This window comes from Polypterus senegalus, chromosome 15, assembly GCF_016835505.1.
Source record: "Polypterus senegalus isolate Bchr_013 chromosome 15, ASM1683550v1, whole genome shotgun sequence".
Taxonomy (NCBI): Eukaryota; Metazoa; Chordata; class Cladistia; order Polypteriformes; family Polypteridae; genus Polypterus; species Polypterus senegalus.
In genome coordinates this window covers 54,911,225-54,930,960 of record NC_053168.1, presented here as the reverse complement: position 1 = coordinate 54,930,960, position 19,736 = coordinate 54,911,225, and the positions used below count along the sequence as shown (strand labels likewise).

General features: G+C 34.8%; 1 protein-coding gene across 2 annotated transcripts in view; it reads left to right on the top strand.

Annotated features, from left to right (window-relative positions):
* The window catches only part of itgb8 (integrin, beta 8), a 60,591-nt gene that overhangs the window by 15,921 nt on the left and 24,934 nt on the right, over positions 1–19,736 (top strand). For both annotated transcript variants that reach the window (XM_039736690.1, XM_039736691.1), the window contains exons 2-6: positions 1,268–1,353; positions 6,619–6,790; positions 8,859–9,105; positions 9,532–9,697; positions 15,330–15,488. In XM_039736690.1, coding sequence (XP_039592624.1) covers positions 1,268–1,353; positions 6,619–6,790; positions 8,859–9,105; positions 9,532–9,697; positions 15,330–15,488 — 830 coding nt within the window. The remainder of the gene's footprint in view (positions 1–1,267; positions 1,354–6,618; positions 6,791–8,858; positions 9,106–9,531; positions 9,698–15,329; positions 15,489–19,736) is intronic.

Here is a 19,736-nt window from a genome sequence, read left to right as displayed (position 1 = left end):
CATATTAAAAAAAACTTAGTCCCAAGAAAACTAAACAAAGTCCCTTTAATAATTAATTATTGATTAAGGAAGGCATAAAAAGAGTACAACATCAAGGTACAATAAAACTAAAATACAGTAAGATACAGCACAAAAGAAACAAAACAGCTTTGCCCTAAAAGCTGAGCCTATATGAAAAAAATTCAGATAAATCTCAATCCAGAAAGCAATTCTTTCAAACATGAAGAGGAGTCAATTCAGTCCAAACAGAGTGACATTATGGCTATAGCTTTGGACTTTAAACCCTGAGGTTGTATGTTCAAATCCAGCTACTGACACTGTGTAACCACAAGCAAGTCATTTCACCTGTCTGTGCTTCAGCTGGAAAAACAAAAGAAATGTAACCAATTATATCTCAAATGTGTTGTCAATTTAGATAAAAATTTCAGACAAATAAGTAAATCTTAAAAATAATGATCACAAGAAACAGGACTTGAAATAATGAGTACAATGGACAGGGCCATCATAACAGCATTATAGGCCCCCGGGCAAAGCAGTGCACTGGGGCCCCTCTTTACTCAACCACTCAGCAAGTCACAACATACATAGATTAGCATGGGACCCCTATGGGGCAACTGCCCAGCGTGCCCATGCGTTAAGTCGGCCCTGGCAATGGAAGCTTCTTGTTACGGTAAATACTACCTGGGTTCAGTATCCCAGCTTTATAATCAGGTGGCTCTGCACCAATAGCCCCAACATAAGTACACAGAGAAGATGACTATATAAACTATATATATTAAATTAATACAGAAATACAACATAATTAATAAATATAATATTGCATAAATACAGTAATGACAAAGCAAAACCAAAGACAGAATTCATAATATAACATGAAAAGAATATATGAAAACAACAAAAAGAGTAAATATACAAAAATTAAGCCAAGCCAACAACACTGGCTGAAACATAACACAATCCAAAGAATACCTACACAAATATAGGAAGAGTAAAGACTGATAGATACAGTAGATAAACCAAGTCTGATGGGCAGAGACTGAAGTGGCAATTGAACCCAGGCCCCAAGGATCTGTGAGAAAGCATTACTGAACCACAGTGCCACCTTAGCATCCAACAATAAATGTAATAAACAGTTGAAGTTCAATATTAATTCATACATACTTTATACTAATGCTACTATTAAAGGTCAGAATTATGATTTTAATACTTGTTTAATATTTAAACAGTATGAGTTTCAACTTATTATGACTTTGTCTTTGTCTTTCAGGAGATAGCAGGTGTACGTCTTCTCAAATAACAAACTGTAGAGATTGCATATACCAAGGACCTGAGTGTGGGTGGTGCTTTGCAGAGGTACTGTACTTTGTTTATTGTTTTGCTCCTACTTTTTTATTAAAGTGAATGGGCTGAAGCAGAACTGAAAAGAGCACTAGCAAATCTGCTGCAGATAATTCTAAGGAACACAGCATAGAAATATCTTTGGATTAGACACACAAAGGCAGCAATTGTAAAAGCCAGGTCATTTCAGAGATTTAAACTAGGGGATTTTCCATTATGTAAGGTCATGGTTGAATGGCAGAAAGAAATGTGGGGGTAGAGGCCTGATGAATAGCATTGATATCAGCAATAGTGAAAGAAGTGGGAGAAACTGGAAAGATTATGATATTTAAAGAATCTATGAATATAATGATGTAAATGAAAAACCTGAAAGTATTTAACAAATGTTAATTCCTTGTAGGCACTGAAACTTCGTAGTCTCTTAAGTAACCATAAAATAATTATAAATTGATGCTTCATGTAGAAATTGAACCCGTTTATTATGAAGATGATTTCAATTAAAAGGACCCCACTCATTGTAGTAATATTTCAGCAGACTGTAAAGAAAATGACAAAATAAATCTCAAACAGTTGTAGCTTAAGGCAGCATGCTTTTTATTAAACAGGCTTTGAAGTGTATTAAAACGTACTTCTTCAAATCCACTATTTCTTAAAGAAATTAAAAATCTAATTTGTTCTCATCTGAAAAAGTCCTCATGTATAAAATTGTATCTTGCTGATAAATATGTTTGATTATTCGTTGTATTAAATAACTTGCTATAACTGAAACCTGATATATTTTTTTACTACAAAAGGCCTTATAGTTGTGTTGGGCTCCTGTCAGTGTCCATCCATCCATCCATTTTCTAACCCGCTGAATCCGAACACAGGGTCACGGGGGTCTGCTGGAGCCAATCCCAGCCAACACAGGGCACAAGGCAGGAACCAATCCTGGGCAGGGTGCCAACCCACCGCAGGCTCCTGTCAGTGTGCCAAGGGATAATTATTACCCCTTTACAAATGTGATTAGACTGGTGTAAAAAATCTAATAGAAAGGTTATAAAAAATGTAAACATCAATATGAAATAAAGATAAGAATTGTATGAAAAACAAAACAACTGAAAAGATTTGTTAAAAAAAAATAAAACCCAGAACACAGACCACAGCTGCCTTCTTTCAAGGTTGTTGGAGTATGTGAACATGCTTGGAAGCAGTCGAGTGAAACTACTGCTGTTTTTTGTTAACTTGTTTTGTTTATTTTATTTCTGTTCTTCCCATCCATTCGCCTATCCAGTTTATGAATTTTCATGTCTTTCTACTCAAAATTTTTGGAGAGCAGAAGCCAGTAATTAGTAGCAAAGAAGGTATCCATTCTACACAAAACACACTCATGGACTCAGCAATAGTCAAATCAGAAACATTTTAGAGTTGTAAATTAACATTCTTTTGAACTATGGGATGAAATCGAAAGGAGTTTACATAAACTTAGGGAGAATATGCAGATTCCACAGATTTCCCCCAATGAGAATAGAAGACAGCGTGATTGCGCAGACAGACTAACATGAGCCACTTTGAAATGCTGGGGTACCGACCAGGTGTCCATGTTTAGTTGGCACAAAATAGTAAAAATTAAAATTGTGCTTGACAGCACCAACAATAGAACATGATGACATGTTGGCCGGCTCAAAAGAAATGGGTTCCTTTTAGGGAGGCTTGGAAATACCTTGTTTCAGGTCAAGTATCATGTTCAAAAGCAGACAACCTCATCTGGGGGTTGATGGGTTTTATACAGTCCCGGCCAGAAGGTTGGAGCCAGCTGTGGGTGCTGTGGTTGGGTAAGTTGCCCTCTCCTGGTGGTTTCTCAAAGCTGTGGGTGGAAGGTGCAAAACAGGTAGTGTTGTGTGAACATACAAGGTCTTCTTTAAGGGATATTGCATTTAATAATATGAACACACAAGAATAAATAAGGCAGCCGACAAGAAAAAGGTTTGGGGATGGCCACCCTGTATACTGAAAAAATCTGCAAAATAAAAGAAGCACATCTTTACAGATCAGAGTTCACAACTGAACTGAACTAACAGGGCGAGTCTGTTCTATAACTATGACGGACATGAGGAAGAGGTGGAGTTAAGGTGTCTGGAACAGGAACTGTTGTCTCAGGAAGGTGAATTCTGAGTACTGGAAGGGATGTACTCAGTACTGGTCGGTAGTGATGTTAGTGGGTGGAACAGTGGTGATATCATTGAGGGGCAGGGTCTTCGGCTGAACTGCAGAGGAACAAGAGGCGAGAGGATAAGGTGTGAGCACCAATCCCCATTGTGGCTGATGAATATCACTATTTGAACCTGTAAACTGTCCCCCATGAGCATGTGTGTGACAATATATATATATCGATGAATAGTGGTGACAAAATGTTTGTAAGACCAGCTCAACTGCAACTGGATGGTAAATAGAAGCAATGCCATATTATAAGAACATAGTTTGTTTTTTTTTTGCTTGCAAATTTGTTTGTGGAGCTGCCTGGATAGTAAGAGATTACAAGGAGCAAGTGTATCACTTAAGAAGGCAAAGGACATAAAAAAATCCCACAGCAAGTTTCCTTTTTCAAACCAGAGGGATACATGCACTACTAAAAAAAGTCCTACAGTTTGGGATATATGTTGAGGTTACTATGTGCCACTAAGCCCTATATGTGCTGTGTGACCTCCATATGCATTAGACAAGGGCACCAGCATGTGTGTGAGAGAGCAAAAAAAGGTGCAGCTTTGCTGGAAGCATGAAATATGTCCTCAGAATTCTAATGATCCTAGTGATTTAGTAGCAGAAGTGCCTGACCCTCCAGTTCAAAAAGGAACAAGGGCAGGGAGGAAATGCTCTTAGCCAGGAAATGCCTCTTAGCCAGGCCACTTGGTTGACCAAGAGAATTTTTGGATTGTCCTGTCCCTCTAGGAAATCAGGCAGATGGGGAGGTGCCTAGAAGATCTCACTACTTAAAGCCAACTAAAGACTTGGGGAAACAAGGAGCTGTTAGTGGGAGTTCAAGCCTATGCTGGCTCTGACTGCAGAAGTGATTCTGGGGCTGGTAAAAGTGACCCAAGGGAGGGCTTTTAGAGGGAGACAGAGAGAGAGTAACAGAGAGTTACTGAGAGAGAGAGACTGGAGGTGAGGGGAGTATATACAAAAATACTGAAAAAATATATACAGTACTACCCTCGCATCTGTTAATGCACTTCATTTGAGTCAAAGAATGATTCAGTGGCATAGATTAAAAATTAAGAGAAAAGAAAAAAGGAAAGAATAATACAGTGCATTCTCCTAGGCCTCTTGAGTAATGTTCCTGATCTGACAAGGGAGATGGAAAACCACTTTGATTGAGCTAGTAGGACCGTGCGTTTATTGTGCTTTTTTCCCTTTTTTTATTCTTTTCTCATTTTTGTCAGTGTCTGTTCTCCATTAGAGAAAAACTCAAACTATATATTTTTCATTTTTGGCCAATGGTGAACTCAAGATGAAAGTTTAAAAATTTGTCCTGCATTTTAGCTACCAGCAGATCTAAAAGGAGGGAAATTTGCATTTGAATCACCTAAAAGAGAAAACCGCTTAAAATCAGAAAGGGAGGTGTAAGTGTGCAATCCAGAATTAAGATATAGCATACAAGAATACCAGCAATCTAAGGATCTGAGTAGTAATAAAAACTCTGACTGAACTAGTTAAGAAACACCAGACATGTGTTTGTCCTTCAAATTCCAAGTATAACACAGCTGTGTGTTGATATATGCTTATGCATAAGCACACTTCATTATTTATTTCTTCATTTTCTGAATTTCTATTTTTGCTTATTACATGGATGAATTAAATGAAGTGGAACAACATAGACTCTTTTATCTTGTGTGTCTGCTTTACAATGCTGCTATAAAGTAAATAAACATGCTATAGATGTTATGCATCCAGAATATGAGAGGCCTACTTCTGCAAGGTATTTTAATCCAGACTTGGGGATGAGAGCCTACTAGCACTAGAGCTCTGATTTAATTAAGTAGCTAAACAAAATATTTGCATCTCCAAAGCAACCATTTGTTTTCATGCAAGTAGAACCTAACCTTGAAACTAATTGTATTTCACTTCTCTTAGTTAAGTCTTGCCTGTTTATTTAAAACCAAAGACGCCCACATGCACTTATGCTGCATACACTAACAAAGCCCTCAACTTAGCAAAGCTTTTCCAGGCTAGGAAGTGCTTAGTGTTTTCAAGTAATTTCCAGTGCCTTGAAATTAGCCTTTTCCAGAAACAGTAATTCCATGTAAAGCCTTTAAAACATTACTACAAAAAGGTCGGAGCAATAAGTCAGTCAAAGTTTCACTCAGCATCAGTTGTACATCAATTGGTTAAAAGGTTTAAAATCTGATGCCTTACCGCCTACTGATACCTTCTTCTCAGTGTCTCTGCATTTGAGTATTGAGTTCTACATTTAACATAAAGTTAATGTTTACTATGCTCTTCTAAGAGTAAGAGTGAATGCTGTGTATCCTGCATCATATGTTTTTTTTGGATTCTCCTGGCAACACTGTCCATTGTTTTACATATTATTCATCTTTGAATAATTTAGATATGAATAGAATAACTGTCAAGGACTGTATTAGGGATTTTATAACCAAGAGATGAACTGAAAATAAGATCCATTTCTTTAGATAATTTGGCCACTGCTGTCTCAACCTCAAACCGTCTGGGCCCCTTTGTGGTCACGGAACAGCTAAAAACAGTAGCATTAACCTTTCTAGGGAGTGAAGAGATCAGTCATGCAGGAACCTAAGAAGTCAAATGGGATGCACCAAGTACACAGTTCGCCAAATTAAACCTAGAACAGATTCTTAGCATTTAGCTACAAGCCCATTTAATGCAGAGAATGTATATCAATGAAGATTTCATAATGTAACAAGTTACATTTTCTAGCAACTTAAATTCAGCGGGAACCCCCATAAACCCCTCAAATGATCTGAATAAGTTGAACATCTGACCTTGAGGCTAAATTATTAATGAGGCTGCAGTTTCCTTCTAGGAGAAAGAATAGAATGATGTCAAGACATTTAGATTTCTTAGCTTCGGCTCCAGCTGCCTTTTCTATGTTCCCAGAAGTTTGAACAGAAATATATATGCATACTATGTATGTATACTAGAAAAATAAACTTGTTTTAAATGTATTTAGTATACCGTGTCTGGGAGTCTGTTTTATACAGTTTTTGAGGATTTCATTCTTAAATTTGATTTCTTTTAAAATAACATATTTTTCTAAAATTCTAATAGGATTTTCTACCTGGAACAGCAATCCATCAAAGATGTGATCTTACCTCCAACCTTATTCAGAAAGGCTGCAAGTTGCAATTCATTGAATCACCCCAAGTAAAAAATGTAGTAAACAGTGATGCAGGAGGCACCCAAGTGACACCAAAAGAGATTTCATTGCATTTAAGACCTGGTTTGTAATTCATTTTTACCATTTTAGTAGTTGTTTTTTGATATATGTTTGTCTTACCTTTTACATTGTGTATTCCATTAAATGAGGCATGCAACTGAATGGTCTGCTTTAAACTGTATACCTCGCATAGTAACTTTGTCTTGCAATAAAATAGTCCTTATATTTTCAAATTATGTGAAGTCAGTATTAAGGTAATTACTTTTACTTTAGCTGAATTAAAGTTAAGAATGAATCCTTTAAAATGCACTCATGCTGTATCTGAAGTGGTAGTTGCCCTGTGGTTAGAGTGGCTGCTTCACAGCTCTACAGATATAGTCTTTACAGTCAGCCTGTCTGCTTGAAGCTTGCCTGTTCTCAATACGTCTACATAAGATAAGCATGATAGATTAATTGATGATTATTGGATCCTACTTGATTGTGTATAAATTATGTCTACTGATGAACTCATGTTCTTTTTATGTTGGTTCTGGATCCTGTCATGACAGGTTCTATGACCTTGTATTTGGGAAAATAGGTTCAGGAAATCAATGGACAAATAGATGAACAGTGGATCTATAAAACATTTCTCTGGAAACAAAGAACTTTCTCAGCATTTTCAGGGCAGAGCCCAAGAAATACTTTCTTATAGGCTAACATAGCATAATACTAAAAACAAAAATGTGTAAAATACAATATATATAAAGGGAAAGCAAGAAATGTAACATAATACAAAAAATAGTAGCAAGTAGAAAAAAATTTTAAAAAATGTTGAAGTAAAAGTGTTAAAATTCTGAATTAGCCAATGTTTCCCTAATTCAGGGTGTTCATAAGAACTGTAACAATTTACTTCATGATGTAAAAATTCATAATAAACCATAATAAAGAAATTCATAATAAAATAATTTGCATCAGATATTTGAAATATTAAAATCTTTGGTTCAATCTAAATGTTTAAAGTATAAATAGTCTCAATTTACAATTGAAATTTGTCATTTTTTACCATCTGATAGAGGTCAATAGGGGGCTATATCCCTAGTAAAGCATCACAAATCTAAAATGACACCATATTCACAAGCATTGACACCCCACATGCTTAGATTTGTAATTTGTCATTTTTAACCTTCTGGGAGTGGCTCTTAGGCCCACCGGTAAAGAATCAAATATTAAAAATATTATTGAAATAGCATAAAATGACACTCCACATGCCTATATTACCAATCCCCATTTTTTTGTAGTTTTGTAAAAATGCGTAACCTTGACTGCTTGTGTCCCATTAAAGATCCCCTTGGGTTGGTTGTTGTATCATGCTCAACTTAAAGTCCTTCTGATCATTTTTGCTCAAAACTCCTATCCGTTTCCTGGTTAACATAAGCATGGAATTGTCTGCACAAATATTGTCATAAAATGGGCAAAAAATTAGGTTTTTTTTTTTGGGTCTAGAGGAGGACAAAATAGGAGGAGGTTCCCCAAAAGTTGAACGTTATATCATATGTGGAGGTTTGCTTGAACTGGTGAGTCAGGAGGCACCAGACAAGAAATAAAAACTGCAGTGACTTTAAAGCCTTAATGCCTTTTTCTTACGAACATGATATATAAAAGAATAGCATTTCCTAAACAGGTAATGTATATAAGTACAAAGCTTATTAATACGATATTGAATACTGACCAATCTTCTTTGTAATATACAGTAGTATTTACTATTTAATTTGACTCTACATAAAATGTATGCTATTTCATGAGCAACTGTCGGATTTAGTTGTTATTTTGTTCTTTCAACCCATTTCTTAAAGACCTTACCATACTCCTTCAATATGTAAAGCACAATCTCCTCTTCAATTCGTATTTTGAGAATTTTGTATTAGTGAAAACATCTTAAGCCTTGTCTATATAAAATAAACTCAATATTATTTTACAGTATTCAGTCTTCTGTACCAGACGAATGATCTTGCATTATGATATTCCTTCATTTAGCTTTGTTTTGGCTGCTGACCTCTACTTTACAACTAGGGTAAATGGGAGTTCAACAAGAAATGTTTTATTAAACATATGTATTATTGTAACATTAATATACTTTAATGTATGTATTTAGGCAGTGAAGCAAGTTTTATCCTGGAAGTACACCAACTTGAAAAGAATCCAATAGACCTGTACTATTTGGTTGATGTATCTGTGTCAATGCAAGAAAATTTAGCAGAGTTAAAGTCAGTGGGACTCAAGTTGTCACAGAAAATGGAAGAGTTTACTGAAGATATTCAGATGGGTTTTGGATCATTTGTGGACAAGCCTGTTTCACCATACATAAGTGTCTACCCTCCTAAAGTAATCAATCCATGCAGGTAAGTGATCTTTTATTATGAATAACTGAAAAAAATACAGAACAGTAAGAGGTATAACATGCTAAGTTATCCCAAATGTTTTACTCAACTTATTTATCATTTATAATTTATTTATCTAAAAAGGATTCTTAAAGTATCTCAGAAATATATCAGAAAGAGTTTCATTTATCTCTCAATTATATAAAACTACATTTAAAAAACACAGGAGTACATATAATTTATTTGAATTGCTGACAGTATATATTTATAGTAAATATATTTTTGCCTTCATTAAACAGTCCAGCTTTAGTGGACCTTATAGCATCTACAATACTCTTATTATTTTCCTGTCATTTTCATTTCATATTTGTTATAGCAGTGGTTCAAATAGTGAATCCATTATTTTGTTTTTTTTATTTCTGACAACTTTTATTTTTTATTTCACAGTGATTTTCCAAGTAGCTGTAGTCCAGCACATGGGTTTATCCATGCACTTTCCCTTACTAAAAACATCACAGACTTTACAAGGGTAGTGCAGCAGCAGCACATTTCTGGAAATATGGACACACCCGAGGGAGGCCTAGATGCTATGCTTCAAGCAGCTGTGTGTCAGGTCAGTATTCTGTACTCGTACAACAAAAACTTTTCATTCTAATTTTATAACTGGGTGGTCTTATGGTAAAAAATACTGCTATGTTTCATGCCAAGAATCTCAATATATTTGCTGAGCATGTCGAAAGAATGGAAAGCCGTTTTATTTTCAGTTAACTAAATAGCACCAGTTGTTTAATTCTCCTATGATTGAACTCTACATTATATTTAATTATTAATAGCTGTGAGATAAAAGGAATTAATAGAAAAGTTTTAATAGTCCAGTTTAGCACCCCATCAACTTTTACTGGATAAGGGAGTTCAAATAAACTACAGTTGTGTCCAAGGCAATGGTGTAGAAGCCAGGTTGAGGGATGGAATACACAATGTAGGAAATGCATACAGGACAGAAGGAGATTCATAACTTTTAAATAATGAAGACAGCTTATGACACAGTTTTACAAATATTTTATGAATACTGCTGGCATTATGCAAGTTCTGAAACAATATTGTCACCATCTTGAAATAAATTTTATTTAGGCTCATATAATTATCATATTAATTAACGTTGAGGAAGGAAGGCTGAAACCTAGATTTAGAAGTTTATTCTATTTTAAAGTTTCAGTTATTTAAAATTTGTTATCATTCCAAAGCTGTATATTAAGGTGCACTGCTTATAATAACAATATGTAAAATGAAATTAGATTTTTTGACGTGGCACAGTTTTGCCTTACAGTTCACAGAGTTTTGGATTAAAATCCAGAAATCATTCAAAGTACAAGTAAGGATTTTGAATAATCTCTATTTTCGTGACTCATGGTGCTTGTTTTCAGTCATTCTCCTATCTCATTGTCCTAGCATGTTACCAACTCATAATTTTTGTTGTTCAAGTTTTCAAAGAGAACTTACAATAGGTGCCTTCTGTATTAAAATTATGCTCTCTGTCAATTTTAAAATATAAATATTTTTACATGTAGTGTAGCTTTCTTCCGCATTTCAAATAAATAATGTTACGCTGAAAGGTATCTTTTAAATATCTTTATTGAGAATCTATGGGGCTCTGCTTCTTTGCATTGTGTGAGGGACTGGTATCCAATCCATGAGGTATTTCTGCCTTTTGCTGGCAGGATAATCTTTGTTTCTTATTACAGTGAAAGAAATTATACAGTACTGGAAAATGAATGAACTAAACACATATAGTTTATATATTTTTCCTAATTAGAAAAAAGCAGAGCAAAATTTACTATTTAATGTGTAGTGAAATGTTTTTTTTCTCTGACAAGTGTGAAAGCATTAAGTGTGCTCTTTGACAAAATTCCTTTGAAATATTAACATACCTATCAATTTAACCCGTGTTTTTAATTAATTCATATACATAGTAATTACTGTTAATATTGAAAAATCTTTTAATTTGAATTTTTCATATAAATCACGTTTAAGGTTTTATGAAACAGCCAATGAATGATGACAAGAATGTGAATTTACTTTAGAAAAAGGAATAAAAAGTCCATATTTGTGACATACATCAATAGCATTTGGATATGTAAGAAAACTGTAGCGCAACAATCTGTTATTCCGGAAACAATCAGTTTCAATGTGGATTTGGATAAGTTACAAGTGCTTTATTTACATACCAGATTGCAGGATGTGGTTAAAGCCACATTCTCAAGCTGATGATCTGATTTACAGTGTGTCTGAAAGGAACTATTCAGATTTGACTATGGTATTATCTTATAGTTTAAGTTCAAGATTTAAAATGCAAACATAACTTAAACATGCTTTTTTGATTTTGCTTAAATTAAAGTTATGTTTTATCAAGCAATATAAATTCAATATTTTAGAGTTTTTACTAATATTAATTTCAATTGAAAACCCAAAAATGTAAATGTTGTTTAATATTTCTTATTTGTGGTTTGCCTGATTTAATTATGAGTCATTCCAATTTAACTCTGTTGCTTACTGTGTAATAAATTATTTAAAAAGTAAATATTAGTTTATAACTAATAAACAATAGAATTACACTTTTAAAAATTGTCTATACACTTAATCAGTAAATATTCGCAGACTGGGGAAATTCTGTATTATTATGTAACTTAGTGAACTTATATTTGTATTGTATTTTAACACAAATATTACATCTCTTGTTTCTTAAATGTATGTCACTAATTTGTACAAGTTTGCTGAAATCACAAAACAGAATAGATATTTTAGTCAGTAAAATTACATGTAAATTGGGTAGCACATAAATAACTTGCTATTTTCTTTTGAAATGCTGTTAACTGATAACATTAATCTCAGCTCTGTCAGTAATAACACTATTACCACAGGTGCAATGGTTTGTTCTTTCCACATTCCATACACATGTGATTACTGATTCATATTTTCATAATCTTTTAAGAGTGAAATATCAAATAATATTGAATGATGTTCTGATAAGTTTTTCAAGGGAAACATGAAGAAAATAGACATAGCTTTTAGAAAAAAAAAACGCAATTATCAACCCCACTGCAGTAAAATGAGAATTAGTTCCTACAGATATTTGTAAACTAAACTGTTGATTAAATGAGATTTTTTGTTTGTACTCAATAATACAAATAGGAAATATTCAGTTTTTTTTCTTTCACTGAATAATTTACATGTTGACTGTTGTGTTTTATAAATGTATCTGTTTTACAGAACCTTCTGGCCTTTGTTCTGTTCAGTGTTTTTGAAAGTTAAATTGCTGAACCTGATCAGCCTATCCAGCAAAGTCACTGGGGTTAGTCCACAATGATTGTACAGGTGCCTAAACTATCCTCCCTAGGAAGCCTGAATGACTACCGCCCTGTTGTACTCACCCCCATCATCACCAAGTGCTTTGAGAGATTGGTTCTGGGCCACCTCAAATCTAGCCTGCCTCCCACATTAGATCCCTACAAGCTTACCTATCATCCCAGTAGGTCAATGAAAGATGCAATATTCTCATCTCTTCACTCTGCCCTGACATGCCTGGACAACCATATCTCATTTGTTAGAATATTATTTGATGATTTTAGCTCTGCATTTAACACTGTCATCCCTTTTAATCTTGTAATTGAACTCTGGCAACCCTGGCATCAGCACCTCTGTTTGTAATTGGACTTTCTAACCAACAGACCCCAGTCTGGCAGGTTAAACAACTCTCTACCCTAATTCTGAATACTGGCATTCCACAGGTCTATGTACTCAACCCATTCCTCTACTTCCTCTTCAACCATGACTGAGTCTCTTTATATGGCTCCAGTTCCATTCTAAAGTTGGCAGACTACACCTTGGTAATAGGAATAATCAATGACAATGATGAGTCAGCTTACAGAGAGGAGGCCCAGCACCTGGCAACATGGTGTGCTGACAACAACCTCACCCTCAACACTAAGAAAACCAAAGAGCTCATTGTGGATTACCAGAAAGTTAAAGGGAGCAGTCATGCTCCCTTCCATGTAAATGGTGTTGAGGTGGAGTGTGTTTCCAGCTTTAAATTCCTGGGTGTCCACATCTCTGAGGACCTTTCTTGGACAATAAACACTTCCAGTCTGGTTAAAAAGATGCAGCAGCGACTTTACTTTCTTTGGAGGCTAAAGAAAGCCTGCCTGTCTCCTCAGTTTCTGTTGAACATTTATCGCTGTACTGTCAAGACTGTATTGACTAACTGCATTACAGTGTAGTATGGCAACTGCTCCGTAGCTGACAGGAAGACCTTACAACGGGTGGTGAAAACCGCCCAGCACATCATCGGCATGGTGCTGTCAACTATTGCTGACCTGTAGCACGTGGTGTCTACGACAGGCTTACAGCATCATCAATAATCCCTCTCACCCTAGCCATGGACTGTTTACTCCTTCCATCAGGGAGGTGCTACAGAAGCCTTCAGTCCCACACCAGCAGTCTCGGGAACAGTTTCTTCCATAACACTATCACCATTCTGAACTCTCAACCCTTACCATTCAATAGCTGACCTTTCTAAATATCAATAATATCTGGCTTCACTCTATGTATATTTTCGCCTGTTTACAAAGATCTATTCTGTACAAAAATATTTTATATATTTATTCATACCATATACCTGCACAAACTGATCAGTATTCATATCTCTATACTCTTCCTTGTATATAGTACTACCTGTAAATTCAAATATCATATAGATATATATTTTCATTTTTATGCTGCCTTACTGTTTATTGCTCTTTAATGTGCTATGTGCACCCACTGTCTATTGCACCTTACTTTACTATTTGAACCTTCTGGTTAGATGCTAAACTACATTTCATTACACATGTGCAATGACTTCTAAAAAAATCTAATCTAATGTGAATGCAAAATTGTTAAATTCTTAATGATTTTGCTTAATTTCTCCTCTGTAAATTTAGTTTTTATAATTTGACAAGAACAGTTTAGCAGTGCAGAATGAAAAAAGTTAGATAAAAAAAATTCCAGTTTGTACCATTATCATTAAGGCCACTTAATAGTAGAATATCTGAAGTAAGAACTGTAAATTAACTACATTAAATTGCAAATCCTTCATGTTTTATGTGAGTTATTTCTTCTCTGTGGCTTTCTGACCATATTTTCCCAGTGTTCCTCATTGTCTGATATTTTTATCAGTTTTTGGAACACAGATGACCAAGGAATTTCCCATTGTGGGATAACAAGGTTTACCATGTCCTTAACTTTGAAAGTTGTGTTTTATATCACATCCTCCTTTAATCTCAATCTGCATACTCTGAATGCAGTCTGTTGACCCTGGAATATCTTGATCTTCTTTTTAATGCTACTGTTTCTTTTTCATGACACATATCAAAACTGAGTACTGGGTTCCAGATGCAGATCCCAAGTGCAGTATAGCTTCAGACTAGCTTTTCAAGACTTGTACTCCATTTATAACTCAGCTTCTCACTTGCATTTTTAATTTCCTTCATACAGTGGGTGGTGAGATGTCTAGGTTTAGTGATTATAGTGGTTTAATGAAAATTCATGTGGGTATATTGTATATGTATTCTCAACAACTTTTATTATAACAATTTTATTACAACATTTACATTATAGGACCTGCATGTTTCTTATGTTTCTATACCAAAAATGTCTTAAACCCCAGAGTAGTTACATGTGCAGAACCACAGGCTTTTTATAACATCATTAAATCTCAGGGTCTTCTTTTTGTTACTGTGTTAAATTATTGAAGTGATTTATTTAAGTTTAAAAAACCTGCAAGTATTATTTAAATCAAATTACACAAGTATGGCTATCCATGAACAAATATTGCTACTTTTTTTTCATTTGTAAACCACCATTCGGTATTGAGTGTATAAATAATGATTACTTTCATCAATTCATCCATACATCTACAGTATTCATCCACCCATTTATCCATCAATCAAACTATCCATCCATCAACTAATTTTCTTTATCAAATTCAGTATTTCTGGTATTAGTACTTTCCACAAGTATAATACATTATAAATAAATAATTAAAATTTCTTAATTATAATATTTGTCAAGCACTACAACATTTTTATTCAAATATTAATAAGTAACTTGTGTTTATTTCTGGAAACATTTGTTTCATTCTTTACCTGATTCTGTTTAGTATAAAATTAAACAGCATGAATGAAACACTGATAAGCTGCTTTCTGTTACAGAGACAGATAGGCTGGCGAAAAGAAGCCAAGCATTTACTTCTGGTGATGACAGATGAACCCTCTCACCTGGCACTAGACAGCAAGCTGGCAGGGATTGTAATACCTCATGATGGAAACTGTCATTTGAAAAACAACACATATGCGGGGTCAACTAAGATGGTATGATATATGTACTGTTGTTTTTGTTAGTTAGGCAAATATGATGTTTGATATTTATATAGTTTTGTAACATAGTGCCCTTAATTTTGCGTAATTTTTATTATTAGTGTTAGTCATAACCATATAGCCATATAGTAAAGTTTACTATCCAAATTTCTGGTTCCTTTTCAGATTTTATGCACAAATAATAAATGTACTGTCTTATCCAGCTATACATTGAACCTGCCCATTACACCACCTGATATAATTTCAACTATAATACAAAAAGTATTTGGTACATTTAAGATAGTTTGGAGAGAATTTAAAATTATGTGGAGTCATGCCAGACTAAACCACACGTTTGAAACTGCATTTATTAACCATGTATAAAGGTTTGTCAAACATATATGCCTAGAAACTTCAAATGAATCATAATGTAATTGAAAATATTAAAATGCATTCTATATAAACAATATTATTTTTAAAAGTTTTATTAGAGGAAAACACTTTTGTGAAAGTTGCATGCTCACAGCATTCAAATTGTCATCTGCCCTTCCTTTTCTTTTTAATTTGCTTGGTCTTATATAAAGATATGTGGAGACAAAGTCAATTCTGTATGCTTGGTGACACAGCAGGAACCTGGATGTGGTAAAAATCTGTCAAAGAAACCATTCATTGTCTCTCACCAGTGTGGCTCAATTTAAAGTCGCCACTTATTTATAGTAAATTACTGCACCCAGAGAAAACCGCTGTACATACAGGAGTTTGCACAGATAGCCGTCTGGTAAGGAATCCAACCCAGGCTCCTGTAGCTTCCAAGCAGCAGTTCTAAGCAAAGTGCCTTCAGGCTGTTTTTATTAAAATGTAATGACATCAACAAGATGGAACTGGAAATTAAGAATCAAATTTTGCAGTAAAAAAAAAAAAAACAAAACATGATTTTTATTATCTAAAACACTTCAAGGAGGGATGATCAAAGGGAGATGAAATAATAACAAATAGGTAAAATATCCTACTGGGCCAGACAGTATTTGATCAAATCAGGTTGATCAGGTTGGGTCTAAGGTGAGAGATGAGCACATCTCATTATTTACATACATATATTTTTATAAATTTTATATATGATTATGCAATTTTGGGCGCTTGTTATATTTACCCACCAATATAACAACAGTCCTTAGGGACTAGCAGCAATATAGTTACAATGATGGATATTACCCAAAATGACTGGGTGAAGTATTGGCAGAAAGAGGGGATGGATGAAAAGGGTAGGAGAAAATAGTGGTGAGTTGCCAAGAGGTATTGTTTAATAGCAGAAGGAGTGTTAGTTATGAAGTGGCGATGGATGAGACAGAAGAAGCTAATAGTGGCAAAATGCCAAAAGGTGTTGGACATTAGCATGTGAACGGGTTGTTAGAACATATAACGTAAAGTCAGTTCAGTATGAAATTGCTGTTTCATGAACCAGCATGGCTTTGTTACCTTGTAATAAGGTCTCACTGAAACCAAAGGCTGCTGACTCTTTGTGAATTCCCAGCTAAGAATATTCTACAACAATGGTGTCCATATATGACATGCCATATATACTGTACCACAGGTATTAAACACTTGTCACCTCCCAAATCTCCTCTTCTTTCTCTATTCTGTTCAAGCCTTTGTCCTGGCTCACCACTTTGCTCTAAGCTTAATGGTCAGATGGCAAGACGTGGCCTTTCTGACCCACTCTAGTATTACTTTACAACAAATCCTAAATACTGCTGTATCCCTAAGTCACCAGTTTACACATAAAGAGACAGGCATCATCGGTGACTGCAGCATTTACTACCTTCCATAATGTGCAGCATTATACCACACTTTTCACGAGGTAGTCCTCTTGCGGCCCCATGATGATGTGGGGAAACTCTGCCAACCTCCTTTCCCATACATTTGACTTTTATCTTAAATTCATTCGCATTATGTTTATTTCACATGCACCTTTCCTGGCTTAATTTTTGGCGCATCTTCATAGAATTCCACCATATTAGTGAAAAACAGTCTGTGTCAAACTAGTACAGCAGTTCTTGCTATGTGATGCTTGATATTTTCCTTAGAAATGGCTTTAATTATTTATCTGTGATGCGTGTTACTGTTACTGGCCTATAGTTATTTGAATCAGCCCTAGTCACCCTTTCTATATAAAAGTATACACTGAAAAAGTATCAATCTCAATCAAAGTAAAAAAATTGTTTGTACCAAATTAAGTTATAGTGGAGGGAATAAACGTAAAAATCCTATTTCATTTAACTTAATTTTTTAGGTTGTTCATGTGCTGTGTTTGAGGGGCCGTTTGGATATTCTTTCGGTCAAACATTCCAGTTTGATGGCTTTCCAACTGCCAAAAAAGAAGAACAACATAAAAATAGATTTACTTCAGTAAAAAAAAAACAAGTGAATTGCACCCAATCACTCTAAATGATTTGCCTCAACTTAAAAATTGTGGGATCAATAAGCTAAAAAGAATTATATTGGTTCAGATTGAAAATTTTAAGTGTGAATCATCACATTTTTTTCAGTGTATTTTTTTAGCTCCCAGGTATTAGGAGCTTACCCCAGTGTGCACTGATTTTTGAAAATTGAGTGTCATAGGCTTATATGATGTATCAACTCACTAATCTCTTTAAGTATTCTAGGATATCAGTCTTCATTGACATTAGCTGCAATGAGAAGTCAAGCCAAACAACACCTTTTATTCACTAACTAGAAAGATTACAATATGCAAGCTTTGAGGCAACTCAGGCCCCTTCTTCAGGCAAGATGTAATCAAGAAGAAGGCCTAAGCTGCCACAAAAGCTTGCATATTGTAATCTTTTTAGTTAGCCAATAAAAAGTGTAATTTTGCTTGACTTCTCATTGCATCCATAATGGCTATCACAGCCCAACACCCTACTACTATTGTTATTAGCTGAAACACCAGCCAATACAAACCAAGAGTGTCTCCTGACCCACTGAAGGAAATAAAGGTGATATATTGCTAATGAAATGCCAGTCAAACAAAATCCTCCAGGTCAACAGGTTTTAGTGAATTGCTTTTGGCTGTTACAGCTGAGAACCTGTTGTCCAAGAAGCAGGCAATCTAGAAGCTGCTTTAGACGTCTAGTACTTTAATTCCAGCTTAAGGACGCAGGGACATCTTGACAAATGTTCCACTGAACTTTTGTGTATTTACTATGTATGACTAATCTTCTGTAACTTCCATAAAATTGCTGCCCCTTGATTAAAATTTGATGTAGCTTGACTTTTAATTAAACTATCTGTGCTCACAATATCCAGTACTTTAAGAGATCTCAAAATAAAGGTATCTAAACTATAACAATGTCTTGTCTGAAAAGTTCTCTCTCCATCAGAGTTCATATCAGTCCACACAATTGCACTCACATATACTTTGTCATAATTTGCTCTTTAGATACAAATCAGTCTAGTATGCACATGTTTAGCTTACAGTATGTAAAGAAAATTGGATTATAGGAGGAAATTCACATGAGCACAAAGATACATTGCTGATACAGTATCTGAAAAAGTCAGGAAGATTTTTCCCATTACTGCAAAATATTAGTTTATTTTCCCTCTGAAAACCACTATCTTTTATTTGCATATTGCAATGGACTTTTGCTAGGACAAGATTTGATTCAGTATTTAAAGGTATACAGGAGCAGTGGATTATACTGTATATATATTAGAGCAGGGGTGGGCAATATCGGTCCTGGAGAGCCGCAGTGGCTACTGGTTTTCATTCCAACCCAATTGCTTAATTAGTAACCAACTTGCCAATTTCAGACCTTATTTAACTTTATGGTGTGTTAGTCTGCAATGTAAGGTTCTTGTATCATAGATTTTTTTTTACCTTTACAAGGATATCATCCAAATAATTTGAAGCCTTAAATGGATAATTTTCAGTCTGTCACATTTTCTATTAAGTGCTTTATTAAACTAAACAATGCATGATGAACACACACAGATGCAAATGAAAACAAGTTAGATGGAGAACTGCTGGCTGCATTTTAATTTACATCTTATTGCTAATAAGCAGCCATTAAAGCAGTGAATGCAGCTGTTCAAGACTGAAATAAGCAAATAAGGGTGGGGAACCATAACAAGCAAGACCCTAAAATGAAGCATCAAGATGTTACTTAAGCAATACGTTCTTCATCAGCAATAATTGGACTGACATTGTCCACCCTTGTATTAGAAGGATATACTGGTACTGTCAAATGTACATTTGTTCTCATTTGT